Genomic DNA, 25,104 nt, shown 5'->3' on the forward strand with positions numbered 1-25,104 from the left:
GCATGTTTATCTTATTAATCTTTTCATTATATTGAAAAATTGTATTAAAATGTAAAACATCAAATTAATGATTAAATAGATTATTATAATCTCAAATTTATAAGAATTATTTCCGTACTGTGCGGAATTTGTCGAGTGTTGCACAACATTTGCGAAATGAAAATAAAAATAAAATGTTTATGTTTATGATAAAAGTTCCGTTAGATTATCCATTAGATCAAACGTTAAACTTTGTGACGTCACGAGATACAACGGCGAAAATAATTTCTCAATATTGTCTTAGACGTCGAATGGCTCAGAGTTCAAAAGCTGAAGAGTTCAAGCTGTAATCAGAAGTTGTGACATCATCATGCGATATCGATGCACTGAGTATAAAATCTCTGTCAGGTTTAACATTCGTTAGTTTTGAGAAGATCCTCGCGAGTTACCATTGTTAATATTAAGCGCCGCATTTTATTATTAAAAATAAGTTTGTGCACATTATTCTTGAAAATAATGATGCGATACACTTTAAACATGGCAAGGTGTTCCATGCTTTTAAATAAGCACAATATTGTGGTTCGACATGCGCGCGGTTTGCAATTGAGCAGTTTACAAAAGCAGAATATGGATAAATTGTTTCTACAAAGGGGAGAATTTCAAGTGAGACACATTGGACCCAGGGAACACGAACAGATAGAAATGTTGAGACTAATTGGATTTAAGGTAATTTACATCTGAAATTCATTTAGATAAAAAAAAAATATATTGCAACTGGATTAATTTTTATTTGCGACGTAATGTTGCAGAGTCTCGATGAATTAACGGAAACGGCAGTGCCAGCTAAAATTCTTCACAAGGGAGATTTAAATCTTGATGAGCCAGTTAGTGAGTAGCTTTTTTGATCAATTTAAATAATATTTAAATTTTATCATTAGATCATGCTAATCTATGTTAAAATGTTACATCCTTTTATTATTTGCCAAATTATGCAAGTTTATATATATTTTTAAAATTTTATATGTAATTATAATATATATATTTTAAAAATACGTTAATACGTTATATACGAAATGACCTACAACATTTTTAAATATACATTCTTTTATATATATATATATATATATATATATATATATATATATATATATAAAATATAAATATATACATATATATTTAAAAAATAATATTGTAGGTCATTCCGTGAAAACGTGACAAGTCACGAGACTTTCCGCTTCAATACGCCCTAATATCGATAACTTTTCGGGTTATCTCTATTGTTATCTCAAGTCACAGTTCAATCTCGTGCATTTGCTTCGCTTTCACGTGTTCTTCTCACAAATAGACTTAATCATATGCCGTCACAGACATTTCTAAATTTAATTTTTTTTTTGCAATAGCATGCTGCTATTTGTACTATTTTTCTCATTATATTTTCGCATCCTTTTTTTCAATAACGCTATATATCGTCAAATAATAATTGAAGTTTTAAATCATTTTACATAAAGTAAAATTAATACAAATAATTTTTGCAGCTGAATATGATCTAATAAAACGGATCACAAAAATTTCGGAAAAGAACGATGTATGGCGCTCTTACATAGGCATGGGATATCACAATTGTTGCGTACCGCACACAATCATGCGTAACATTTTTGAAAATCCTGGCTGGTAAATGTTTTTGTACTAAAATTGATAAATATATGATACGTAGAAAAACTGTGTAAACAAGTTTATTGTATTTCGCCACAGGACGACGCAATATACTCCTTATCAGCCAGAGATTTCGCAAGGACGACTCGAAGGCTTGTTGAATTACCAAACCATGATATGTGATTTCACCGGGATGGAAGTGGCGAATGCTTCTCTCTTGGACGAAGGAACAGCGGCAGCAGAAGCTCTAGCGCTTGCATATAGACATAATAAAAGGAAAAAATTGTTTGTCTCCGATCAAGTACATCCTCAGACTATCAGTGTTATCGCCACGCGCGCTGCTTCCTTGAGTTTAACGCTAGAAATTGGAGATGTGTTTAAAGTAGATACCAGCGGAAATGATATTGCCGGTATCCTCGTGCAGTATCCTGATACAACTGGCTGCATCCATGATTTCGAGGATGTTGTTAAAAGGGCACATACTAATGGGGTATTTGTCGTTAAAAATCATATCTATTGACAAACATTTGATTTTTATAAATGTTTTTGTTATAGAAGAGAAAAAAATTCTGCAATTTTTATAAAAAAATGATTAGACATGAATATATAAATAAGTGTACATATATTAAAAACGTTTCAGAATAACAATATACATTTCGTTACAGACACTCGTTTGCGCTGCCACTGACTTACTTGCGTTAGCTGTACTTCAACCACCGAGCGATTTCGGTGTCGACATATGCGTGGGTACGAGTCAACGTTTTGGGGTGCCCCTCGGGTACGGTGGACCTCACGCTGGTTTCTTCGCGTGCCGGCAGAAACTGGTGCGATTGATGCCCGGCAGGATGATAGGTGTCACGAGAGATTCCAGCGGACAGGACGCTTATCGGTTAGCTCTTCAAACACGCGAGCAACATATTAGGAGAGACAAAGCTACCAGCAATATTTGTACTGCTCAAGCATTGTTGGCTAATATGTCCGCAATGTATGCGGTGTATCATGGACCTCAAGGAATACGCGATATCGCGAACAGAGTACACAATTTAACGTTAGCCTTGGCGAAGGGCTTAGAAGTGGCTGGAAACGAAATAAATAACATATACTTTTTCGACACTATCACAGTGTCGCCAAAAATTTCTGTGCATACGATAAAGGAAAATGCGAATGAAGCTAAAATAAATCTAAGGTACTTCTCTAAATAGAAGACCATAATTAATAATTTTATCAATCATTAAATCAATAAAATCATGAATGAAAAATTTACAGATATTTTAGCAACGGTAAGATCGGTATATCTCTCGATGAAACGACAACAACAGAAGATGTAAATGATCTTTTTAAGATATTTTCGACGAGCATCACGGTTGAGGATGTGATTAAAGATGATAGTTTTCTCGCCAGGAGTTTAGACAAGTCAGATTTCCACCGTACTATTCCATACTTACAGCATCCTGTCTTCAATAGCTATCACTCGGAGACGAGGATAGTCAGATACATGAAGTCTCTGGAAAATAAAGATGTATCTCTTGTACATAGCATGATTCCACTGGTGACTATTACTTTTATGAATTATATTCCGATATATTATATTATATTCCGAATATTATAACATATCGTTTGCTTTATCATTAATATTAATAATATTGTTTATTAGGGTTCTTGTACAATGAAACTGAACTCAACGACGGAGATGATGCCTTGCAGTTTGAAAGGTTTCACAGATATACATCCATTCGCTCCACTCGAACAGGCCAAAGGATATCAACAATTATTTACCGAATTGGAACAAGATTTGTGCGCGATCACCGGCTACGATGGCATTAGTTTCCAACCGAATAGCGGAGCGCAAGGTGAATACGCAGGTCTGAGGGCTATTCAATGTTATCACGAATCGAAGGGCGATCAACATCGACAAGTTTGTTTGATTCCGATATCCGCGCATGGTACAAATCCTGCGTCCGCTCAAATGGCGGGTATGCAGGTGGAACCGATCCTCGTGCGAAAGGACGGTTCCGTCGACATGGCGCATTTGAAGGAAATGATCGACAAGCATCGAAAGACGCTGTCATGCCTGATGATCACGTATCCATCGACAAATGGAGTATTTGAGGAAACGATTGGCGATATATGCAACATGATGCACAACGCCGGCGGACAGGTATACTTGGACGGTGCTAACATGAATGCTCAAGTTGGTTTGTGTCGACCCGGTGATTATGGCAGCGACGTGTCTCATCTCAATCTGCACAAGACGTTCTGCATCCCTCACGGAGGTGGTGGACCTGGCATGGGTCCTATCGGAGTGTAAGCAATAATTTATTTTAATTTTAGATGCTTGTACTTTGATAAGATATATATATATATATATATATATATATATATATATATATATAAACTATATAAAAACGTAATTTATAGGAAACGACATCTTATACCTTTTTTGCCGAATCATCCAGTAATAAATTGTTCGGATAATGGTAATAGCGATATAAAGAGTCACGGTGCTGTATCAGCCGCGCCTTTTGGATCATCTGCTATTCTACCAATTTCATGGGCCTACATCAAGATGATGGGTCCGAAAGGCTTACGCAAGGCTACGCAAGTGGCTATTCTCAATGCTAATTACATGAGCAAGAGATTAGAGAAACATTATAAAACATTGTACAAAGGTGAAACTGGACTGATCGCACATGAATTTATTCTGGATGTAAGAGACTTCAAGAAAACGGCCAACATTGAAGCCGTCGATATTGCGAAGAGATTGATGGATTATGGTTTTCATGCACCGACTATGAGTTGGCCTGTAGCTGGCACCTTGATGATCGAACCGACTGAATCTGAGGATAAGACTGAATTGGACAGATTCTGTGATTCTTTAATCTGTAAGAATTTTAAGAAAAGTTTAAATATAGTGCTCAAAATATTTTATTGAATATTAACAATCTGTTTATGTTTCTCGATAGCCATAAGAAAGGAGATTGCAGACATTGAAGAAGGAAAATTAGATATTGTACAAAATCCTTTAAAAATGGCACCTCACACGCAGGAACAAGTAATAATAACCGAATGGAATCGGCCATATTCGCGAGAGTTAGCAGCTTTTCCTGCTGTAAGTATCTTGTAAATATTATATCAAATATATATTAATTAATAGCTTATCATTTTTTTAGATATTTGTCAAAGGGAGCAATAAGATTTGGCCGAGCGTCGGAAGAATAGATGACATATACGGCGATAAGAATCTATTTTGTACGTGCCCGCCTGTTTTGCCTACAGAACAATAATTGTGATGTTATATTTATACATTATGTACAGTTGTTTAATTAAATAATGCAGGATTATTTAAATATTTATTATAACTTTTATACAAATATATTATTTATATAAAACATAATGCTGTTTTTTCATCTGTTTACCAGTACATGAAATATAACAAATCTGTATTACATTAAAATATCCAATACACATGAACGACGTATGCATTTTTGTCTTCGCGCTCATATAATCTATTTTTAGCATCTAATTTCTCATACAAGTATATTTACATGACTGTGGATAAAATTCTATGTACATATTTTGTACATTATAGACCAGGCATAAGATAAGCAATGTTGTCGAGCATTTGGGAAAGTGTTTCAGGTCTAGCTCCATTAGTTTCTGGCAATTGTTGCGTTAAACAAATTAACGGACCTAAGGCACAGAGCAACGAATCCAATAAAACTGAAAGACTACCGGATACAGCTATTTGACCATCATGTTCCTTCAGACGTTCTCCAATGATTGTTAAGCTTTCACCAAGTAGCTTGAGATGGGCCGCAACATCAATTGGCTGCGTTCCAACGACTTTGTACATTCCCGTGCCTATTACTGGCTCATTAACCAAATCTTTACTGTTGCGATTCGATGGTGGTGAGACTGGAACATTTCCAACAACAGATGGCATGCCAAGTTGAATGGTCTTTTTTGTAGAGGGCTTCGTCTCTTTCCCATTGCCTGAAATATAATGTACAGGAATAATTTGTTAATGTCATACCGAATATTTCAATGAATTACATGCGTACAAAATAAACCAAGGTATAATAACTACAAAGATCGCAAGACAATATATATTATATATACATATATATGTCCGACTTAATATTTTTGACTAATGCGCATGCACATGGAGAAAAGAGACAGAGATACATAAACTAATACATAACACACGACATACAAATTGCACACTGCCTATGTACAAGAATCAATAAACCCACCAATTTTATTAATGAATTTTTTTCGCGAGGCGGGTGGTGGCATTTTCCAAACAGGTTCGTCTTTATTCGGTAAAGGATGAGGTTTTGCTGCTAAGCGCTTTGCGCGCCTGCGCCAATTATACTTTTCCAGATGTGGTACTGTAGCCCACAGCTCTCCTAATCGCTTAGAAATTGCCGCAAAATCTACAAAAAGCAACGATCAATAAACATCAAAATTACATGCATTCATAGCTTATAGAAGAAAAAAATAAATGTAGCTTAAATACCCATGTAAGGAGATTGCTCTAACAGTTCTTGCCTAATTTTCTTTGCCCATAGCATGTAAGCAGTAAATCTTGTTTTCTAAAAATGTCAAAATATTAAGGCTCTTCTTTGAGATATCATCTTTCTTATTACATACCCCTTTATCCTTGCGCTGTGCCTTCGTCTTGCCTATAATTTTCCCATCCTTAATAATCAACTTTTTCTTACATTTTTCAAGCATATATAAACTATTTGCTTGTGATGGTGTTTCCTGACCTGCTGGTGGTTCTAGTTTCCTAAATCCCATTTCTCTCTCGTCGATCATAAGAGGATCTACTTCGTTGTCGCTTCCAGAGTCCATACTGTATCTCTCATCCTCGTTTATCCCAGAGGGATCATCAGATTCTGAACTGGACGACTGTGCCTCATTATCAGACAATGGATCCATTTTAAGCCTCTGCTGCACATGATTGGAGCCTGAATTCTTTTTCTGCTGTCCAATATTACTTGCCTGATTAGATTGGACAGGCAAAATCTGTTGTTGCTGTTGTATTTCATACTGATCCAAAAGGTGTTGAGTTTGTAGCTGCTGTGCCTTTTGTCGCTTGAGTTTATTTTCCGTTAGGTCGTCAGGAGACTCAAAGTCAACGAGTTTAGAAGATTTCTTCCTCACACGTCCACTGCGGGAAATACCCGTGACCTCTAGATCTGAAAGATAAAGCAGACTGCACCTTGCCAAAAAAAGGAAAGGGTCCAATGTACTTTGCAATAACTAACTACCAGACTTAAACATTTATAGAGTTCAGGATAGGCACAGTATAGAAATACTACTTCTATGCAGGCTAATGTATCAGCTACTAAAGATGTGGGCAGCCAGTCGCAGTACAACTCGCACTTCACTTTGCTTCGTCTTTTTTCTCTGAGTACTCTGCATTATATTTTTATAAAAGATAATTATTCAATTGATCAAACACTTGATGAGAGCTAGTAATGATTAGATGTAAGCGATTTTAACACATGAATGAAGCTCCAACAGACATTTATATATCTTTCATCTAATTATTTATTTTGTATGTCAAGTATAGGTGACAGATTATGAGATCGTTAAAGCAACATACAAAAATATATGGGATCATTATTGTTCTTTCAAAATCGTAGATTTTGGAAGACGTAGCACACGGCTACGATCGAGGCTGGGATCGATTCGAACGGAATTCTCATTTTTCGATCGTCATCGTGTGGTCGTGTGTACGGCGCGCAGTTAGTACGGCGATTATCCGCCATATACGCCGAAGCGCTAGCGCCCATATATATGTATAATATAGATATATAGATAGAATGCCACAACGCAAATGAACTGTTGCAGGAGGAACTTCGGGATTTTTCTACGGACGCGCGCACATCATGCGATTCACCGCAAGCGATACCAATGAGCAAGCAAACAGTCTATCCGATGCAGCCGCAACATGGTACAAAAGCCGATTCTCACCGTCGCCTTTTTGAGCGCGTACTCTCGACGATCCGAACACATCCATAGCGTCCTTCCGCTGCCAAGATGCCCGAACGCGCGCGCTGCGCCGCGGCGCACTCTCGGATTTCGCGGGCTCGTGACTCATGGCGCGACGTTCAACCGGCACTTTCTCGCGAGAATACTCCGAAGTAGTATAGATACAGGGCCACCGCGTCCTCGTTACTACCAATTACCGCCACTTCCAACGACACTTTTTTCTCGCAAACCAAAAAAAAATGCCTTTCGTTCACTTATTAATTTTTTTAAAAACAAATGCCGCCTATCCCCCGAAACACGCGTCGGCGCAGTGTGCGACAATTTCGAATGTTGCCACCTGTGCGAATTCGAATCGTGATGTTCGGAAATAGCAACTAACAATACACATATATAGTCTTGTTGCAGTATAAAATTTTTTTCGCTCATTTCGAAACATGAAACGATAATCGGAAAAGGGAGATGAAAAATATTTGCGGAAAATATTGAATTTGCTCGAGGCTATTGTATTGGGGGTATAGGATGCAATTATTGGCCATTTCAGATTCGCGCATTTTTCGTCACTTATGTTAATGCCATTAGTGTCGCCACCTCCCCATAGATTAGTGACGCGCGGCCAACTTCAAGTTGGAACCGGCTCGCGGTACGAAACTTTTGTCTCGCGATCGTGAATATTGTTGATAATCGAGAAGAAGAGGAGGAAATCTGTATGCTAGAGTTAAAGAATTGGATCGAGATCTTCATTTGTCGCATCAAAGTGGAGTAGACTGCTAACAGGTGTGACGAAATTATTATCTATTTCATAACGCGCATTTTTGTAATTTGCGATTAGGAGCATCGCCGCCATTTGCATATTGAAATCGGGAGTGTTACTTTATGCAGTTTCTGGAATATTTTAACGGTTCGCGGAATGATTTTTTTCTCGCGTGTCGCGAAGTATGAAAATTATTAATAAACGAGAACGAGAGAAAGAGATTTATGCTGGAATTAGAAACTGGATTGAAATCTTCGTTTGTCGCGTCGAAATGGAGTAGCTGTTAACAGGTGTGACGAAATTATTGTCTATTTCATAATGCATCACATTTTTGTAATCTGAAAATAATTTTGTAATATGAAAATCATTAATAATTGAGAACGAAAGATTTATATGGGAATTAGAAACTGGATTGAAATCTTCGTTGCATCGAGCAAAGTCGCTGTTAATAGATGTGACAAAATTATTTATTTTATAGCGCGCAATTTTTGTAACTTGCGATTAAGAATATCGTCACCATTGCGAATTGAAATCGCGAATCGTTTTAGACAATTTTTATGTTTTAAATTGTGACATGAATAAATTCACAATTTTTTTAAATAAAATTTATTTTCTAATAGAAATTGATTAACTTGATATTTCAGTTGTTCTAACTGAACTAAAAATGAGAGACAATTTTCTAGTCATTAAGAAAACTTACTTATGATATACATATAATCGAACAATTATATTCTATTTATTATTTTATCGGAATTTATTTATAACTCAATTTAATAGAATAATTTGCAGAATAATTTTTTCTTGCAAGTCGTAAAATGTAAACTTCGTCAATAATCGAGCCTAAATTTATGGAAAAATAAATAAGAATATTTATATGAAATTAATTTAATAATTTTTAATGTGATTAATACGATTTAATAATATTATATATATATATATATATATATATATATATATATATATGTATATGAAATATATATACTATATATGAAAAATGTACATTGATAATACAAACTATTATGCTTTATAAAAGAAAATTCAAATTTTAGAAAAGTAATTATCTAAATTTAGAATATATATATAATATATATAATAATATATATAATTGGAATATATATATATATACATATATACATATTTCTGGAAAAAAAGTAAATAGTTGAGAAATCTTATTGTATATCTATGTAATTTGTACAGTAAGGAAAAAACTTATTATTTATGGAAATATTAATGTGACTTTATAAAATTTATCATAATTAAATACTAGATATAACAAAACATTTCCAATTAATTATTACAATAACATTACATAGTGTCTTCTTGCTGCCAGCCATCTTCATCGGATAAATACCTCCTTTTGTAACTTGTTCTCATATAAGGTTTCAGGACCCATTCTGAATCAGCTGCTGATTCAGTATCCAGAGTTCCTAAGTTGATCTTATACAATTTCATTTGGAAACGTGGTCCAATCTCTGTCAATTCGACATTCTTTCCCTGAGTCTTGTAAGTATGATGTCGGAAACATATGTAATCATCATGATTAGCAAAACTAATCACTCTCTTACTATCTTCCTTTGGTACAGGGAACAGATACTTCAATATACTCATCACTCTCTCTCCCAGTTTTGTCTTGAAGTTATGGAAGATTAAATGAGGATACTGCTCTGACATTGTGCCAATATCAGGTATATCATGTCGCATTATGACTCCGGATAATGTGAAATAAGCTGTTGGTCCATATGGCAGATGACATATTATTATAGCGTCAGGATTACCTCGGTGTTCGTGCACGATAATGAAGTCCGTAACATCGTTAGCACGGCAAGCATGGATTAATTGCTTCATTTCATAAGTACCACGATTCATTCGCTGTGAGTTTGGAAATATCAGACGTAGCTCTTTGACGAACATCTTTAGTCGGGAACTCGGGTCGCGGGATGTCGTGATGACGATCTTCGGATCCTCTACGCCAGCCCAACGATACTCGTCGTCTTCATGGTTGGTCACGGTGCCACCCATCTCTGTACCCATAGCTACTGCCATCTCCGGTCCAGCATCTTCCCATTCGATTTTTCTTTGTATATGCAATGCATTTTTTCTGAGATCCGGATGGATTACTACGTTTTCTTCCAAGCTATGCTTCACCTTATCCTTCTTGTCTTGAATAGCTTTTACCTTCTCCTGCACGGATTTCCGATAGAGATATTCTCGACGCAATCGTGCTTGTCTTCGTAACATTATTTCTATTTAAAGTTGTACGTGTCAATTATTATAAAAGCTTCTCGTAATTGTTTATCTGAAGTAGCGTGTTTAATAATAGTAACGCGGTTCACTTGGAGGTTATGTTTATGATGCCATGTGGTAAAGCCACGAGATTAAAGTCTACATCACTGTATTCATTAGCGATGTGTTGTTAAAGCTGATTGGTCAGCTAGATTTGTCCAAAATCATGTTTATCTATTCGTCATGCTTTTTTTCTATTAATTTCTTTGGAAAAAAGAGGATTTTAATTTTTTTAAAAAGAAATAGTAATATAATCGAGAGAAGCGGTATAAATTAATTGTATATTTTCTAATTGCACAAAATAACTATCAATAATTATCAATAAATTTCTACATAATAATTTTAATTTTTGAACACTTATATTTTAATACTAAATTTTTGCTAAATGTCTATTAGTAAAAGATAACAAATTTCAAATTATTTTTATCGTAATTTATATATATATATATATATATATATATATATATATATATATATAAATTATATATGTGTATCTTTTCAATAAATTTTTTTTTAAATCATAATGAAAAAGATTTAAAAAAAATAATTCTTTTTTTTTTTAATGATTTAATAGCATAAGATGTCCCAAAATTATTCAGAATACTCTGAGTATTTTAGATATCCTGGATTCAGTATAATTTCAAGATATTTTGTGCTGGGAAAAAATTACAAATTAGAATTAATTAATAATATTTAGAAATTGTTTAAAATTTAATTTAATAGCTCGAATATTTGTTTAATATGATCTTTTGCATTATTATATTATACTTAATATTATGTTTTAGTTAGATTTATTCTGTTCTTTATGTTTTCTTTTTTATCCTTATAATCTTCTAAAAGATTCTACGAATTAAAGATTCATCTCTGTTTGAGAAAGAAAGTTACAATCATTAATTTTTTAAACATTCTTTAAATTTCTTGTACTTCTCGTGTATTTTTGTGTTGTTAAAGGTTATTCTTGTATGTATCGTAATGTGCACTTTACAAGAAAATGCAATACAGCGCGTTGCAGAAATCAGCCTGTTTCCCCACGCGCGGTGTTCGATTTGGATGTGTTATTTTGTGTAACCACCTGAGTGCAGCCAATCACGCATGAAAGTAACAATGAATAGCATCGAAATAGGCGGATAGACAGCCAGACCGGTCATTTTGTCCGGTGCGTTCGAGTATCTGTGTATGCATGTATGCGTGAGTGTGTTTCTCTCCGTGTGTATACACGCGCGGTTCACCGGAGTCCATGCCTTAGGCAGCCTCTTCCGCATTTCATGTCGTCGGAAGAGGAAAAATTCCTCGGAACGTTCTGTCGGTTATATACAAGGAGTAAAGAATGTTTTCGTTGATTTTCACTTCAAACGTAAATTGAGTAAAACACAGTTCCATTGTCACTGCGTTATTTTTCAATGACGCACTATTTTTTAAATTTGCGATCGGCGATGATTGAACGCATTGAGACAATTTCAGAATTAGTTTGATGTGAAAAAATGTGAATGAATTCTTGCAGATTAAATTTTATTTTATAAGTGGAATAGATCAAATTTTATCTCTTATTTAATTAAAATCGATTTGTAGTCTGAAAATTCATTACATCGATACTTAAATAATATTAAAAATGTGCATTGTTTCCTAAGTGTTGGCTAAGCTCATTCAAGAATGAAGAAGAAACTTTTAAATAAATATCGAATCACGAAATCTATGATGTCGCGATGAATAGTCCTGCCGTCGCGAATTGTTCATGTGTAGAGGAAACTCGATTCGCGTTACGCGTTTTCCACAACAACGTGTATATAACGATGTCAGCGCGTCGGGCAATGCCGGTCAGTCCGTATTATAGCAATTCAATAATAAATTGTAGAACGGCTCGGTCGCCGCATTATGCGCCGGTAATCACAGTAATAAGCAGTTCTAAAAGTAATGTAAGTACGTTGTAGGTAGTAACGAGTAGAGCCGTAATCTTGGGGGATGCCTCCTCTGCGTTCGTAGCAAGGTTGAGGAGAGAAATCGAGGGCTGAAACAGTAGGGGGAGGGAAGGGGAGGAGGAGAATACGAGGGAGATGAGACAGAGAGAGAAAGAGAGCCCATGGGCGTCATCCTCGCTACGTTCCTAAATCGGCATAATTTACAGCCCTGTCCGGGCAAATTGAGCACGTTTATGCAAAAGGGACGACATAAAGCACGATCGACGTGACGACGATCAACTGAAACCGGACTCGGCTGTGCCGCCGCTTTTCCTTCCGGCGAAGGAAGCGTTTTGCTCTCACTCTCTCGTCAATGATTTTGCCACCGACGACGATACTGATAATATTGACATTGACAATTCTCGACCGTCTTCGACTAATTTCGCATTTGTCTTATTCCATCTTTTGTTCATCATTCGAGAATTTTTTTAATCTTTAACTTTTCTTATTTTTATGCCGATGTTTTTTAAACAAAGGAAACGGTTACATAGACTGGAATAAATATTTCATTATCTTATGATTTTACAAATTTTGTGTATACTTTGATATAATTTTACGCATGATATATAGAGCATATATTTGCTATGTATATACTTTTTTAAATTTTTCTTTTTTAGGAGCACGTCACAAAGCATAGCTGTCATGATCGTCTTATTTTAGGATTTACTTGGAATGAAAGCACTTGTGAATCAGATTTCGCGTGGTCGTGGATTTCGAATACGAATGGAATTTTGATTTTACATCATCATCAATCGAATATTTTTTATTAAGTTGCAAATATGACATAAAAAAATTAGTCTTAAATAAAAAAATATTCTCATATACAAAAATATTATAATTTCTTAAAAATTTTTTACTTAAAAATTTTAGTCTTGATTTGATTAAACTTGTATCGATGCAAGTATTATTTTTGTTAAACTCAAGGTTAAAAATCTTCTATGAAAACTATAATGACTTATATGAAGATAATTATAATATTCTTGCTTGCATATGAGAGTATCTATACTAAAATTTTTTTAAGTTTATTCTTGTTTAATTTGAGAATATATAGTCTTGATTTAAAGCTAATTTTTTTTCTGTGGACGGAGAGAAAATCGGATTAGAGATTGACGGCGAGCCACGCGTATGTACGCCTATGAAACGGATATACGGGGACTACGTTGTACGTACCCGTTAAGCCAACATCTAATTCGATAACTGGCGAAAATAATAATGTAGCGATCTGTTGCGTTCGCGGCGCGCAATCATCCGTTTCGTACCGTGTGTCCGCGAAGAACTATAAGATCGAAGGCGCTTCTCTCCCGGGGATATTTTGTTGCTCGTACGGGAATAATAATCGCTACCACCTGCCGTACACAAATACGAAAATACTTGGAATCATCGAGCGATCATGACAATTTTATCATCAGACACTTGCAGATGTTCGATTTTTATATTTCGATGAAACTTGCAATGTACGAGGGGAAAAAAGACATACATACTTACGAATGAATGAACGCGGAGAAATATTATATATTTTTTTTAAAGAGATTCTACTAGTTTTATAACAATTGAAAATCAAACGATTCCCAACCTTGCCACTCGTCCGGTCGTCGTTTAAACGAATCAGATAATTTTTCGGGCGCGCCAAAAGAACGAACGGTAGCGGTTTATAACGAGGCGACTGTTGACTACCTCGGTAGCAAGGATGACACTTATTAAAAGTTTCGGTCCCGAGGTGCACACGAGGTGCATCGATCTTTCTCGTCCCTCTCGTATCTTCTCGCACGAGCGCGACGCTGCCTTGTTACCCGTCCACGAGAAATACCGAACAGTTTAATAAGCAAGAACGGTGGCGACGATATACCGCGATACAAGATACCGCGAGTACCATCCATCACGCGATGTGAATCGCCATCGTGCTCGTCTCTTAGGCGTTTCGGTATGTCCGAGACACCCGACCCGTCTATGATCTCCCGTTCGTCTCTAAAGACCCACGGATCTCCGGATCTTCCTAACTGCCGTTATTTTTCAAACGTCACCGCGTCACGCTAGGTAAAATTGTCGCGACGAGTGGGCACGATAAAAAAAAAAAAAAAAAAAAAAAGAAATTATTAAATTCATTGTGGCCGGTTTAATGCGCCAGGCGATAACGAAAGCTTAGGTCGGTGCTCGCCATCGACCCGCCGTCATCCTGGCGAGGAGGTCGCGTGCAAAAAATACGTTAATTCCGCGTAGCTTGCATGACCGTGCAAATAAATAAAACGGCAAACACACATCGCGGCCTGCCTCGGTACCGTATTTTATATTTTATCCGGTTCGAATGATTGATTGCGCTCCGCTACCGGGGGCTGAGTCCCGGACACGATAGCATCTCGCGAAATGCCCCCGGTCGCCCGACTGTACTTGTCGTTTCACGCATTGTTTATTATTGTCCGATGGTTTTATCACGATCGTCGGTATAGGGGAGCCGGGGCGCGAGAGGGAGGAGAAAAAACTGGGATAACGATTCCTTCACCGACGTATTTTCGGGACGTGAGAGGACGAGCCACGAGAGAGCGTGTCGACGCGTGTTGCGTCGTTGCACCAACGATTCCGATGTAATTAGACTAGTACAATTTACGGCTGTGATGATACACGACTAGGAGAGAAATAATCGCGCGATTATTGCCAGTGCGATGCGAACCGAAAGTTTTCAGTTTTTTGGCATGAACCGGAGTAAAAGAGGCAACGATCCCTATATACGTGAGGAAGATAGTAATTACAGAAGCGGGACTGAAAACGCGGGGCTCCATCAGACCCTGCGAGGCACGATCCTCGATAAGTATAGTTGTTTCAGGATCGCGTCGATGCGCCTCCTCTACTCCCGCTATCTCATTTTATTGGTACAGGTTATGTGAAAAATTTATTGGCTCCGACAAGCAAGCGCGAACGTACGTTGGGATGCGAACAATTTCGTCACCGATCAATTCGGCCGGTCCCGAAAGCTTTGAAAATTTTATTTCCGAAAGTTTCCCCCTTTCGAATTTGAAAACTATGCTGGTACCGCGTATCTCTCGCACGGATCATTTCCACCGAGGATTAAATAATTCATATTTCATTTAATTCTTCTGACGGTGTCACGACTGAATTAAATTCGGAAAAAGATTTTCGATAAAATTTCATGTAACAATGTGCTTTTCCGTAATCTCGATTATTCGAGTTGTTTATAAACGTTTATAAACGATGGAGAAATTTTCGGCTAAACGTTAAATTGACCTAACGCCCATCCATCAAATATTACTTAATTATATCACGGCCGCAAGTAATTATCGTTTCTAGGGAAGATTTCTGGTTAACATCGTAGACTACAGATGTGCAAGCAAAAAACATAAATAAGTTATTGCCTAGAGATTTTTTATGAAGCATCATCAAACTGCACTCTAGCTGGTGTCTCGGTTGCATCGTGCTCTTCCATTTCTTCGGTGAACGGACCCGATCACCGCATACGGCTACCCCGTTATTATCTTCCGATACAGTTTTGCCTCATTTTTCCCCATCCTCCGCCTCTTTCTGCCCTCTTTTTCTGTTATTTCATGTTTATCCCTTCTTTGTTTCTGCTCGCTCTTCTCTTGCAAAAGAGAACTTTGTACTCTTGGGAATACTCTCTCTCATACATATTTTTTCAAGATACCGACGAAGCGACCCGAAATCTCGCGTCTATTTCGCGTTTAAAACGTTTATTTTTAATTAATTTTAATGTATGGTATCTCCACATAATTTAAAAATATATTATGTTCTCTTGATTTTCATCAATCTCGCGGGAGTATCTTGTCTCGTAACGCGACTAAGCGCGATGCAGATCGCCTCGATTGATCGTCTCGATTGATCGTCACGCTCGATTTCCTTCACGTTACATACAACATAGTAATAATGCCAATTAATAATGCCCGCGGGACAATCGCCCCGCGAGTTTCTTACGAACTGTCCCGCAAATTGCCGCGACACAAACGCCTGCCGGCATTCAACCGCGGTAATATCGTAGCGGAAACGCTACGATGCTACCGGAAGACGTTTTCATCTCAAACATATCGTCATCTTCGCCAACTCCATTACCCTCGCCTCTGTGAAAAGGAAGAAAGCATTGTTTCAACATAAAAGCATCGATTGGCGTTTTAAATGCGTAAAACAAATATTTTATATTAATTTCGTAAAATATTCTCAATTTCTTTTTACCTCCCTTTCTACCAACATAGATTAATTTTTCTTTTGACTTGCTTTTCTCGTTTTTCTGATTCGAAAAAGGTAGAGAATAGATTTTAACCGAATTTAAAGTTAAGTTTCTATATTGGTAGAAATGGACGTATTAATGAATTAATCTACATAAATATAACGAAGGCGCGATGTATATATTTTTACAGAGAAATCGGGACAGCGGATTGCGCGCAATTTGCAACGGCATCAATAGCGACATAGAAATCAATAGCGTCGCTTCGAACGTTTGACGGTAGAAAGTTTTGATGCGAGATAATGTCAGATATATATGTTTCTGAATTCCTTCATGGCCTGGACGCTTTCATCCAGGATCAAAGGCGAGGGGTGCATTTTCCCGGGCGAGCCGCACGGTAATAACGATCGCGGCGTAATTCGCGTCGCGAGTATAGCCGTTATTATGGGTAATGTGCGGGTCGTGGAAGTATTGATGTCCTGGCACAAAACCGTTTCAGCCACTTCCTAGGCGGTGTGCTACCCTGACCCGCAGTCTGCCAGGAATCAATGACAAATCCAACGAATTCCGCTCTACGCCGTCGTTTTTAATTTATTCAGATCGATAAGCGCACCGATTGATCTCCCTCTAAAATTTCTATTGTTAAGCACGACTTTCAATCAGCAGTAATTAGCGCGGCTATCGATCGTTTAAGCGAGAGATATATATTAGTTTGTTGTTTCGCTTTATGTTAATTTTGGCGATAAAAGCAATGATATCGATAATGAGGATTTAATTAATATCGCTATTTAATTGTGTTTCTCATAGAGAGCTAAAATAATGCATTTTATGCTAATGTTTATGCGCTTCTGTAGCTTACAGATGTTCTTAACAGATGACTCTAGTTGTACGTATCTTGACGTTGTATTATCTATTTTTCGCTCTGCTAGTATTGCTACAATAATCGGGATATCCGATTACTGTATTTCCATAAACAAAATCAAAATGCGATATTCTCATAATACATATTAATTAAATCGAATTTTTTTAAAAAGGATCTTTAATAAAACTATTTCTTATACAACTATATCTTTTCCGTAATCAACGATGAAAAGAAATCTATGTTTATATTAATACATTCTAATTTTGAAGAATTAAGTTGAAAATTTTTTAACTGATACACGCACACAACATGTGTGCATAATGTTAATTAGACAAAGATGATGATAGATTCCTGACGTGAAACAAAAAAACATATACATCTCGGGGATGTTCTCTCAAACCGCTGATTCGACAACCGATCGCAAGGATCGAAGGCCTCGCCTCGCCGTACGGAGGAAGAGCCTGCGAAATAATGAAGGCAACTCCCAGAGCCTCATCGAGCATCATCGCCGGTCGGTTGGATGATCGTAAAAATGGCAGCGCCGAGTTTTTTGACGGATCGGCGCGGCGCGGCGTGGCGCGGCGCGGCGTGGCGTGGCGTGGCGCGGCGTGGTCGATCCGTCGTTATCCGCTGCCTCGTATAACTCGAGGCAGATTCTAGTTGAGCCGCAGATTTATTAGCGATAGAGCAGTTCGATAGCCGCGCTCCGTGCACCACCACGCCCATCCTGTGCACACGGCGACGGAGCGCACGCAGGGCCCCCGCGCCTCTCCTCGATGCGCCACGGTGATGCACCGGCGATGCAACGATGTGCGGCGTCGGAGCCGAAGGCTCGCAACGACGAACGCAAAACGTTAACCCGCGGTCGAAAAGGAACCCCCGCTCGCTCTTTAATGTTATGCTGCGCGGCCTCGCTCGATCGAGCGTCGTGCCGGGGGATTTCTCTCGCCCCTAGGGCGAGAGGATGTACAAGCGAGCGTTCGAAGCTTCTGCAATTTCTCGCCAGGCACAAAGTACACTCCAAGACCCGCCCGACGACGCTCGAGACTTCGCCAAGAGCCTGCCTCGGCCACTCGAAAATTCCCGGGGACTCTCTTCGAGCGCGAATAAAAGTATATAATCGTAAACGTCGGGGAGAAAAAAAGAAATAGAAAAGATAGTTACCGTACGTAACCGCAGTCGACCGTTGCACTTTTTTATTTCTTAATTACAAACCGTAATTTTTTAATTCTGAAAATATTTTCGTTTTTTGTATAATTTCCTAATGAAATACGAAATTATTGTTCTTGTAATTTTTTTTATAAAAGTAAAACGATACTAGTCATTTGTTTCCAGTTTGATATAAAATTTTGTTTTGCATATGCATATGAATAATATGTATTTATAAATAATAAGTGACACACGTCTGACGTACGTCTTCGCTACCGTTATCGGGACAAGATATTCGAGAGAAGCGATAATTATAAGGAAATGGCTCGACGAGTGCGAAACGAACGATTTATCCGGGCGGAATCGGCGATGCACTACCGAGCACACAGGCGGACTGCGGTAGATAAAAAGGTAGAGAATCTGTGTCAGAGGTTGGTTATACCTCGGATTTATGGGTTTGATTACCGTCGTGTACGATACGCGCGCGGCGCGATTTTGTATGGGTAAATCGTGATCCTCCACGCCTCCTCTCTTTCTCTCTCCCTGTCTCCTCCTCCTCCTTCTCCTCCTTCTCCTCCTCCTCGTTTCCTTCTCACCTCCTCGCCCGATCGCGTATAGAGTTATCGCATTCTCGGCCCGTAAGTGTCCATTGTCTACTTCCAGGCCCGCACATTATATGCCTGCGCTTACGTCTCGATCCCCCTCGACTTACCGGCCCCGGTGTAATTTCACTTTTACAACATCGCGTCGGATTCACCACCGATAGACTACGCTATGCTTAAATCTACAAGCGCATCTCTTTACGTTAGGCACAAAGTAGTGTAAGTGATTTTCTTTTTAGAAGACCTATCCTAAAATTTAAGATGTTTAATTCTGAATATGCCAACATTTAGTCCAACATTCGCTTTGGACTTAAAAGAAAAACTTGCTCACATTGTTTCAAGTTTTATTTTATCTTTTTCTATCTTATTGTAATTGTACAAGCATTTGCTATTAATATCTATATTTGGAGATGTCAGAATAGATATAAATTTTTTGAAAACTCGTCTTGTGTTTTATCTGAATGTTGTTTAGAAATTTGCTTCGCGAGAAATGAAATTGTTAGGAATTTTACATTGTGAGTTGCGACGTGACGTGTTTGTGAAAGGTATTGACTAACGGTAGATATTTTTTAATTTAAGAATCTACAGGTCGTATTAATCTTACGTCGATGTGGCACGGACACTCCAGGTGGTTCACGAATCTACGAGTAGGTCGATTGAAAGAATTTCTCACTAACGCGAGTGAAGCCTACATTGTACCGTTAGAAATTTCGATACGCTCAATTACTTCGAACATGATTTTTGTTGTAATGCACGATGTATACGAGCATAATACGGATGTATCGAAACCAAAAAGTTAATCAAATTCAGATCATCCGGATCATCGATTACAAATTATCCAAAGTGGATTTTATTTACTTTTTTATTTTATTCTTCGCTTATTTATTATTTGTCTCGCTGATCCCCACGAGCGATTCTTATGACATTATAAATCCTTTTCGACCGCGCATCTCATTTCACACGCGTCTTCGCACTTCGGGCGATGTGGTAGCCGCTGGTGGCTCATTGATTTCGCGCGTCCGTCTTGTCAGAAGTCCACGAACGCTTCTTCTTCACGCCATGAGCTTCGAAGACGTCCGGGGTGGCGAGAGACGACGCCCCACGTCGGGCCTGGTGAGAAGATGAGAAACATCGCGGGAGGTCCCGCGCTTAGCGCGCGGCCCAGGATTGATGGACATCCTCACCTACTCGCGTGATTATTCGTCGGCCCGCGTGCGTGCATGCGTGCGTGCGTGCGTGCGTGCGCGCGTGCGTTACCCGTGCGTGAGTTACAGCCGCAGCACGGTCGTGAGACCCGCGTGCGAGTGTGGTAATCACTGGTCGTTAGCGCCTCATTCACGCTGGATGTTACGGACGTCACGGAGCTGCCTCATTTCCAACCGGTATCGATACTCCGCACGTACGATCGATCGGTTTACGTCGGGACCCCCTAAAGCCTGCCTCGATGGAAGCCCTCTTGCCCCCTCGTTTCTTCCCTCTGCTCCTCCTTCTGCCCCGCCGCGATAACACGTTGCTTTGGTATTTGTTAGGCGATAGGCTTTCAATGACAGCTCTGTACTCTCTTTGACGATTTCTCGGTTGATCGGTATCGATTTGGACATTCAAATGGAACGGATAGTACTTTAGATGTTACTCAGAAATTACTTGCTTTATGCCGACGTTTCTTGGGTAAATCATTGATCTTGAAGTGCAACGAATAAATTAATTTAATACAGCCGATATCTAGTCGGAATATATAGTCGGCAGAGTGCGACTCGGGATGTGTAATCGAGACTTGTTGAAAGCGGAGTAACAAGAATCACGGTAACCCGCCTGCTTGGAGAGAAGGCCCGGCCTTCTCAACACCTCATCTCTCCGCTAGCGTGCGTTGATGATCTTTGAAACTGGTTGGCTCATTAGAATGTGAAGGTTGGTGCCACCTACTGGGCGGGGCAGCGGGTCATTGAAACAATGGTGTTGTGACTAGACATCATCGACCTCGTCGGCAAGCGTGCGCGGAGTAGCCGATTGATTTCAGCGATGATCGATAGATCTTTGTCCCACCACGCGATTGCTCGATCTCGAAAAAATCCTCGCTTTTGCGCCCCTTTTCGAGATCGCCAACGAGCCTGTTTTCAGACTCGTAACTCGATTACGTAATTAAGAATTCACGCACTAATATCTCTTTCTTAAACTTCCTTTGTGTTAACATCCCCTTTGAAATTATCTCGGATAATAAAGTCCCTTTTACAATTATATTAAATTGCGATCAAATTATTTACAGTTTAATTTATCGCAGTTATGTGTGTTCAAGCGACAACCGACGGATTATTAATTTAACAGCCCACGTTCACTTTCGATTATAACAATAAGAAACAATGTTGTTCGTCATTTTCTAGCAAGCACAAATGCCGGAGCGGTATCACGGTCACGACCCACGTGACTATTTTAAAGGATCGCCAGCAGCTACCATCAATCAAATCGACGGAGAACGGATTCTCTCGCTGCGCACGAGTCCATTAATTATCGCGCAATGCACGGAGAAGGAGGAGGAAGAGGAGGATGCGCTTTTTTTTTTGTCGCCGTAAAACAACGGGGACCGGAACGAGCGGGCGCGCAGGAACGTCGTCGTGGTCGTGAGTGCAGGTAAGCTCGATGGCATTCTAACTGGACGCTCTCTCGTGGAGCCTAGCCTTCTCCTCTCTTTCTCTCGTCCTCTCTCTCTTTCTCTCGAAAAAGGGTAGAGAGTGCCAGTCATATATTAGAGAACTGTTGGGGACACCTAACAAGCTGGCAGAACACGTTTCCCAGAATCGGGGGTACCTGGCCCCGGGTACCTCTACGAGCAACCCTCTCTGAATCTGTCTCCATCTCGCTCCCACCGCCTCCACCTTTCCCTCGTTCTTTCACCGCCGCGTCTTTTTATCGTTCTCTTTGTCTCCGTTTTATTATTCTTTTTTTTTCCGATGCACTCTCCGATTCTCTCTCTCTCTCTCTCTTTTTCTCAACTGTCCTTTCTCTACTGTAGCAATAATCCACGGTGTATTTCACGTCCGAGAGGCGCGGATGGATATTGTTACGCGCACGCTGACGTCGGTCCGTATTTTTTTTCCGTTCCTACCACCGAGTGAGTTGAATTCTGCGATTTTTAACGCCCGCGAACGCGACCGTCGAGAGAGTTGCTTGTGCCAGAAAAGTTCTCTCGAACTGTTCTCGCATTGCATTATCACCGCTTCTGCGTCGGTCATTGACCAACCACCAGAAGGCTGTTTATAGAAACGATGATTTAAACCAGAATTACGACAACCGCTGTTTCTTTACCATTGCAAAAATATAAATTTAGCCCGCGATTTATTTATTAGCAAATCAGTCTCGAAAATATTGCTGATACTGTAATTATTTCAATCAATCTTACAACTTTTTTGCTTATTTGTTTATCTAACCATCCAAATCAGAAGTAAGATATAATTGCTATATCTTCGTCTTTCACCATTGCAAAAATATAAATTTAGCTCGAGACTAATTAGCAAATCAATCTTGAAAATATTGCTGTTGTAATTACTTCATCAATTTTACAACTTTTTTTTTCTTATTCGTTTACCTAACCGTCCAAACCAGAAGTAAGATATAATTGCTATATCTTCGCTATACCTGCCCAGTTGAAATGAACGTAATCCCTCATAACGCCCAGAAAGATAAAATCTCGAGACGGTACGCGACAATTACTCTTTACGAGGCTATTCGACAATCTCGTTGTGAGATATAGAAACGAACGCGAAGCTATTCCCCAGCAGGCACGCCGGTGATTATTAATCCAATAGTTCTTCTTTATGTATCGTCGTAACCGCCGCAACCTGTTTCGCTGGTACTCTAGAATTAACTATTAAGAAGAAATAACGCTCCGGGCCGCTCCGTTTCACATCCTACTTCGCTCAACGTGCATTAAACGTTAAGTTAAAAGCGACACGCTGCTATTATTACAGTGGCATTTCTCCGAGTTGCAGATAGATACGCGATGTGTCGCGAAAAAGAAATGGGGGCGAGCAGGAAATCGCTTTATAATCTAAATTCGCTCAGACGCAGACGTTGGAAACAAACGTGTGAGACGCCTCTTGCATGCTTCGAGCATCCAAATCGATAAACTTACACATTAAAGTGTACGATTCGCGCGTACACATCCTCCTGGAAACGGGTCTCATTTATATGCCGTTTGATTTTCCGATAAACTGAGCGAAAGCAACAAATCGCCGCCAAGTAGAATTTGCTTAACTCGTGTAAATTTCACGCGTCGCGATCATTACGGCGACGTTTTGCTCGGCGTGCCTCGCGATTTTCCGCATTGTCAAATTAGCGTCCGTGTGTGTGTGTGTGTGTGTGTGTGTGTGTGTGTGTGTGTGTGTGTGTGTGTGTGTGTGTGTGTGTGTGTGTGTCGCGACGTAGCGATTACTACCTGCGTTAGGTAAGCTAATAAATTAATTTAACGGACGTACAGTCCGAGGCGAGATAAGCTCCAGAACAGATTCGCTTCCTAAAATACCCCGAACGAGTTTACCAGAAATAAAAACAAGTCTTAATTAAATGAAACGGTCGTCGTGGTATCGCGCACCGCTCTTGGATCCGGTCGGTGGTTTTATCCTCGCTAGTTCGGGATTTCGAATTTAGTAGCTTCGTGTACATGAGAAAGAGACAAAGGGGCAAACGAGAAAGAGAGCTCGTGTATATACAGTCGTATGTTCGTATGTAGAGAAATGTGTAAACTGTGAGCGAAATAGAAATCTATAAATATACTCGCGCAAAAGAAATATCTTTTCTTTTACATTTTATGAAAGTAGAGTGAAATGAGAAATATTACGTGATACAATTACATTACGCAATTATTTTTGATAATACGTGAGGTCAATAAATTAATTATATAGGAACGATATTTTTAAATGTGAATATTCATAGGGTGAATTTTTATATATGTTTTTATGTAATACGAAACCGTAATTTTAATTAAGATATCGAGTTTATTCGGGGAGAATGATTCGGGAAAAATGATATTTATCTTGTGTTTGTTCAAAATGATGCGTCGCTCGAACACTTCTCTCGGTGCCTTGGCTCAGGTAGCTCGGTCCTGGTATCAGAAACACATCGTGTCCTACACGAGTCGCGTCTGATAACACTATTATCCGAAACGATTCACACGGATCTCGCTTGGCCTTTGAGTTGCTTTACTAACCGACTTATATCAGCAATTCTTTTACTCGGCGCAGATAACGAGTTCAGAATTTATTACTTCATTCCGATTTCTTATCTATTCGATATTCCTAGCGTTTTCTATCACACGTCAGTGTGCTATAACACACAATTTTGCTTAATGTCGCAAAAAAAATTCGAGATTCGATCGTTACGTGTTTAAGGAAAGGAAACGTTTAGCATAATTTTTTTCTCTTCTCAGACGTAAATGACGAAGTGGATTATTCATCCAGAAACTCAATTTACATATATCATTAAATCAAGCAAACCGGCTAATTGAATTAAATAACGCAATTGATTAATGAAGGTGTAATATCCAAATGTATCATAACTTTGTTGACTATAAAAAGCTAAATTTAGACTTCGAAGGTTTTATATCAACGCGATACAATAAGGTCGCAACGATACATCACGGAGGATCGTTAAGCTGACGGGCGTACAAAAAGATTTCAATTCGCCTGCTG

At 38.8% G+C, this 25,104-nt stretch overlaps 3 protein-coding genes and 1 pseudogene across 9 annotated transcripts in view; 2 read left to right on the forward strand and 2 right to left on the reverse strand.

Moving 5' to 3' along the window:
- The first annotated feature begins 195 nt into the window (after positions 1 to 195).
- LOC105428463 (glycine dehydrogenase (decarboxylating), mitochondrial) lies at positions 196 to 5,026 on the forward strand. Its single transcript, XM_089073129.1, has 10 exons — positions 196 to 705; positions 789 to 867; positions 1,515 to 1,650; positions 1,732 to 2,122; positions 2,298 to 2,818; positions 2,899 to 3,181; positions 3,287 to 3,936; positions 4,051 to 4,514; positions 4,596 to 4,741; positions 4,803 to 5,026. The coding sequence occupies exons 1-10, from the start codon at positions 496 to 498 to the stop codon at positions 4,914 to 4,916; spliced, it is 2,994 nt and encodes a 997-aa protein (XP_088929255.1). The 5' UTR covers positions 196 to 495; the 3' UTR covers positions 4,917 to 5,026.
- Positions 4,948 to 8,148, reverse strand: LOC105428391 (uncharacterized). Of its 6 annotated transcripts, none has more exons than XM_011640688.3 (6): positions 7,618 to 8,148; positions 6,405 to 6,836; positions 6,286 to 6,317; positions 6,152 to 6,227; positions 5,886 to 6,068; positions 4,948 to 5,625 (listed from the first exon to the last, which is right to left on the reverse strand). In XM_011640688.3, exons 1-6 carry the CDS (start codon positions 7,742 to 7,744, stop codon positions 5,216 to 5,218), a joined length of 1,260 nt encoding a protein of 419 aa, XP_011638990.2. In that variant the 5' UTR covers positions 7,745 to 8,148; the 3' UTR covers positions 4,948 to 5,215. The 6 variants fall into 6 exon arrangements, with proteins under 6 accessions (XP_011638990.2, XP_011638994.2, XP_011638992.2 ...); XM_011640692.3 differs by adding an exon at positions 6,909 to 7,056 and having other exon boundaries at positions 6,286 to 6,830; positions 7,618 to 7,759; XM_011640690.3 differs by adding an exon at positions 6,909 to 7,056 and having other exon boundaries at positions 6,286 to 6,836; positions 7,618 to 7,759.
- Positions 8,149 to 8,331: 183 nt separating this feature from the next.
- LOC148937370 (uncharacterized) overlaps positions 8,332 to 25,104 on the forward strand; it is a 28,164-nt pseudogene continuing 11,391 nt past the window's right edge. Inside the window, exons 1-2 of the transcript XR_016138415.1 lie at positions 8,332 to 8,409; positions 21,802 to 22,048. The product of XR_016138415.1 is annotated as an uncharacterized LOC148937370 (transcript). The remainder of the gene's footprint in view (positions 8,410 to 21,801; positions 22,049 to 25,104) is intronic.
- On the reverse strand, positions 9,543 to 10,751 carry LOC105428392 (U3 small nucleolar ribonucleoprotein IMP4). Its single transcript, XM_011640693.3, has one exon. It carries the CDS (start codon positions 10,622 to 10,624, stop codon positions 9,692 to 9,694), a length of 933 nt encoding a protein of 310 aa, XP_011638995.2. The 5' UTR covers positions 10,625 to 10,751; the 3' UTR covers positions 9,543 to 9,691.

This window comes from Pogonomyrmex barbatus, unplaced genomic scaffold (assembly GCF_055798465.1).
Source record: "Pogonomyrmex barbatus isolate J1 unplaced genomic scaffold, ASM5579846v1 scaffold14, whole genome shotgun sequence".
In the NCBI taxonomy this organism is placed as follows: Eukaryota; Metazoa; Arthropoda; class Insecta; order Hymenoptera; family Formicidae; genus Pogonomyrmex; species Pogonomyrmex barbatus.

Coding starts and splice junctions, on each gene's coding strand:
- LOC105428463 (XM_089073129.1), top strand. CDS start 496: ATGATGCGATACACTTTAAACATGGCAAGGTGTTCCATGCTTTTAAAT. Junction 3,182..3,286: donor TACATAGCATGATTCCACTG/GTGACTATTACT, acceptor ATTGTTTATTAG/GGTTCTTGTACAATGAAACT. Junction 4,742..4,802: donor AGTTAGCAGCTTTTCCTGCT/GTAAGTATCTTG, acceptor TCATTTTTTTAG/ATATTTGTCAAAGGGAGCAA.
- LOC105428391 (XM_011640686.3), bottom strand. CDS start 7,744: ATGAGTCACGAGCCCGCGAAATCCGAGAGTGCGCCGCGGCGCAGCGCG. Junction 6,837..7,617: donor ACGCGCTCAAAAAGGCGACG/GTGAGAATCGGC, acceptor TTTATCTTTCAG/ATCTAGAGGTCACGGGTATT. Junction 5,626..5,885: donor AAAATTCATTAATAAAATTG/GTGGGTTTATTG, acceptor ATTATATTTCAG/GCAATGGGAAAGAGACGAAG.
- LOC105428392 (XM_011640693.3), bottom strand. CDS start 10,624: ATGTTACGAAGACAAGCACGATTGCGTCGAGAATATCTCTATCGGAAA.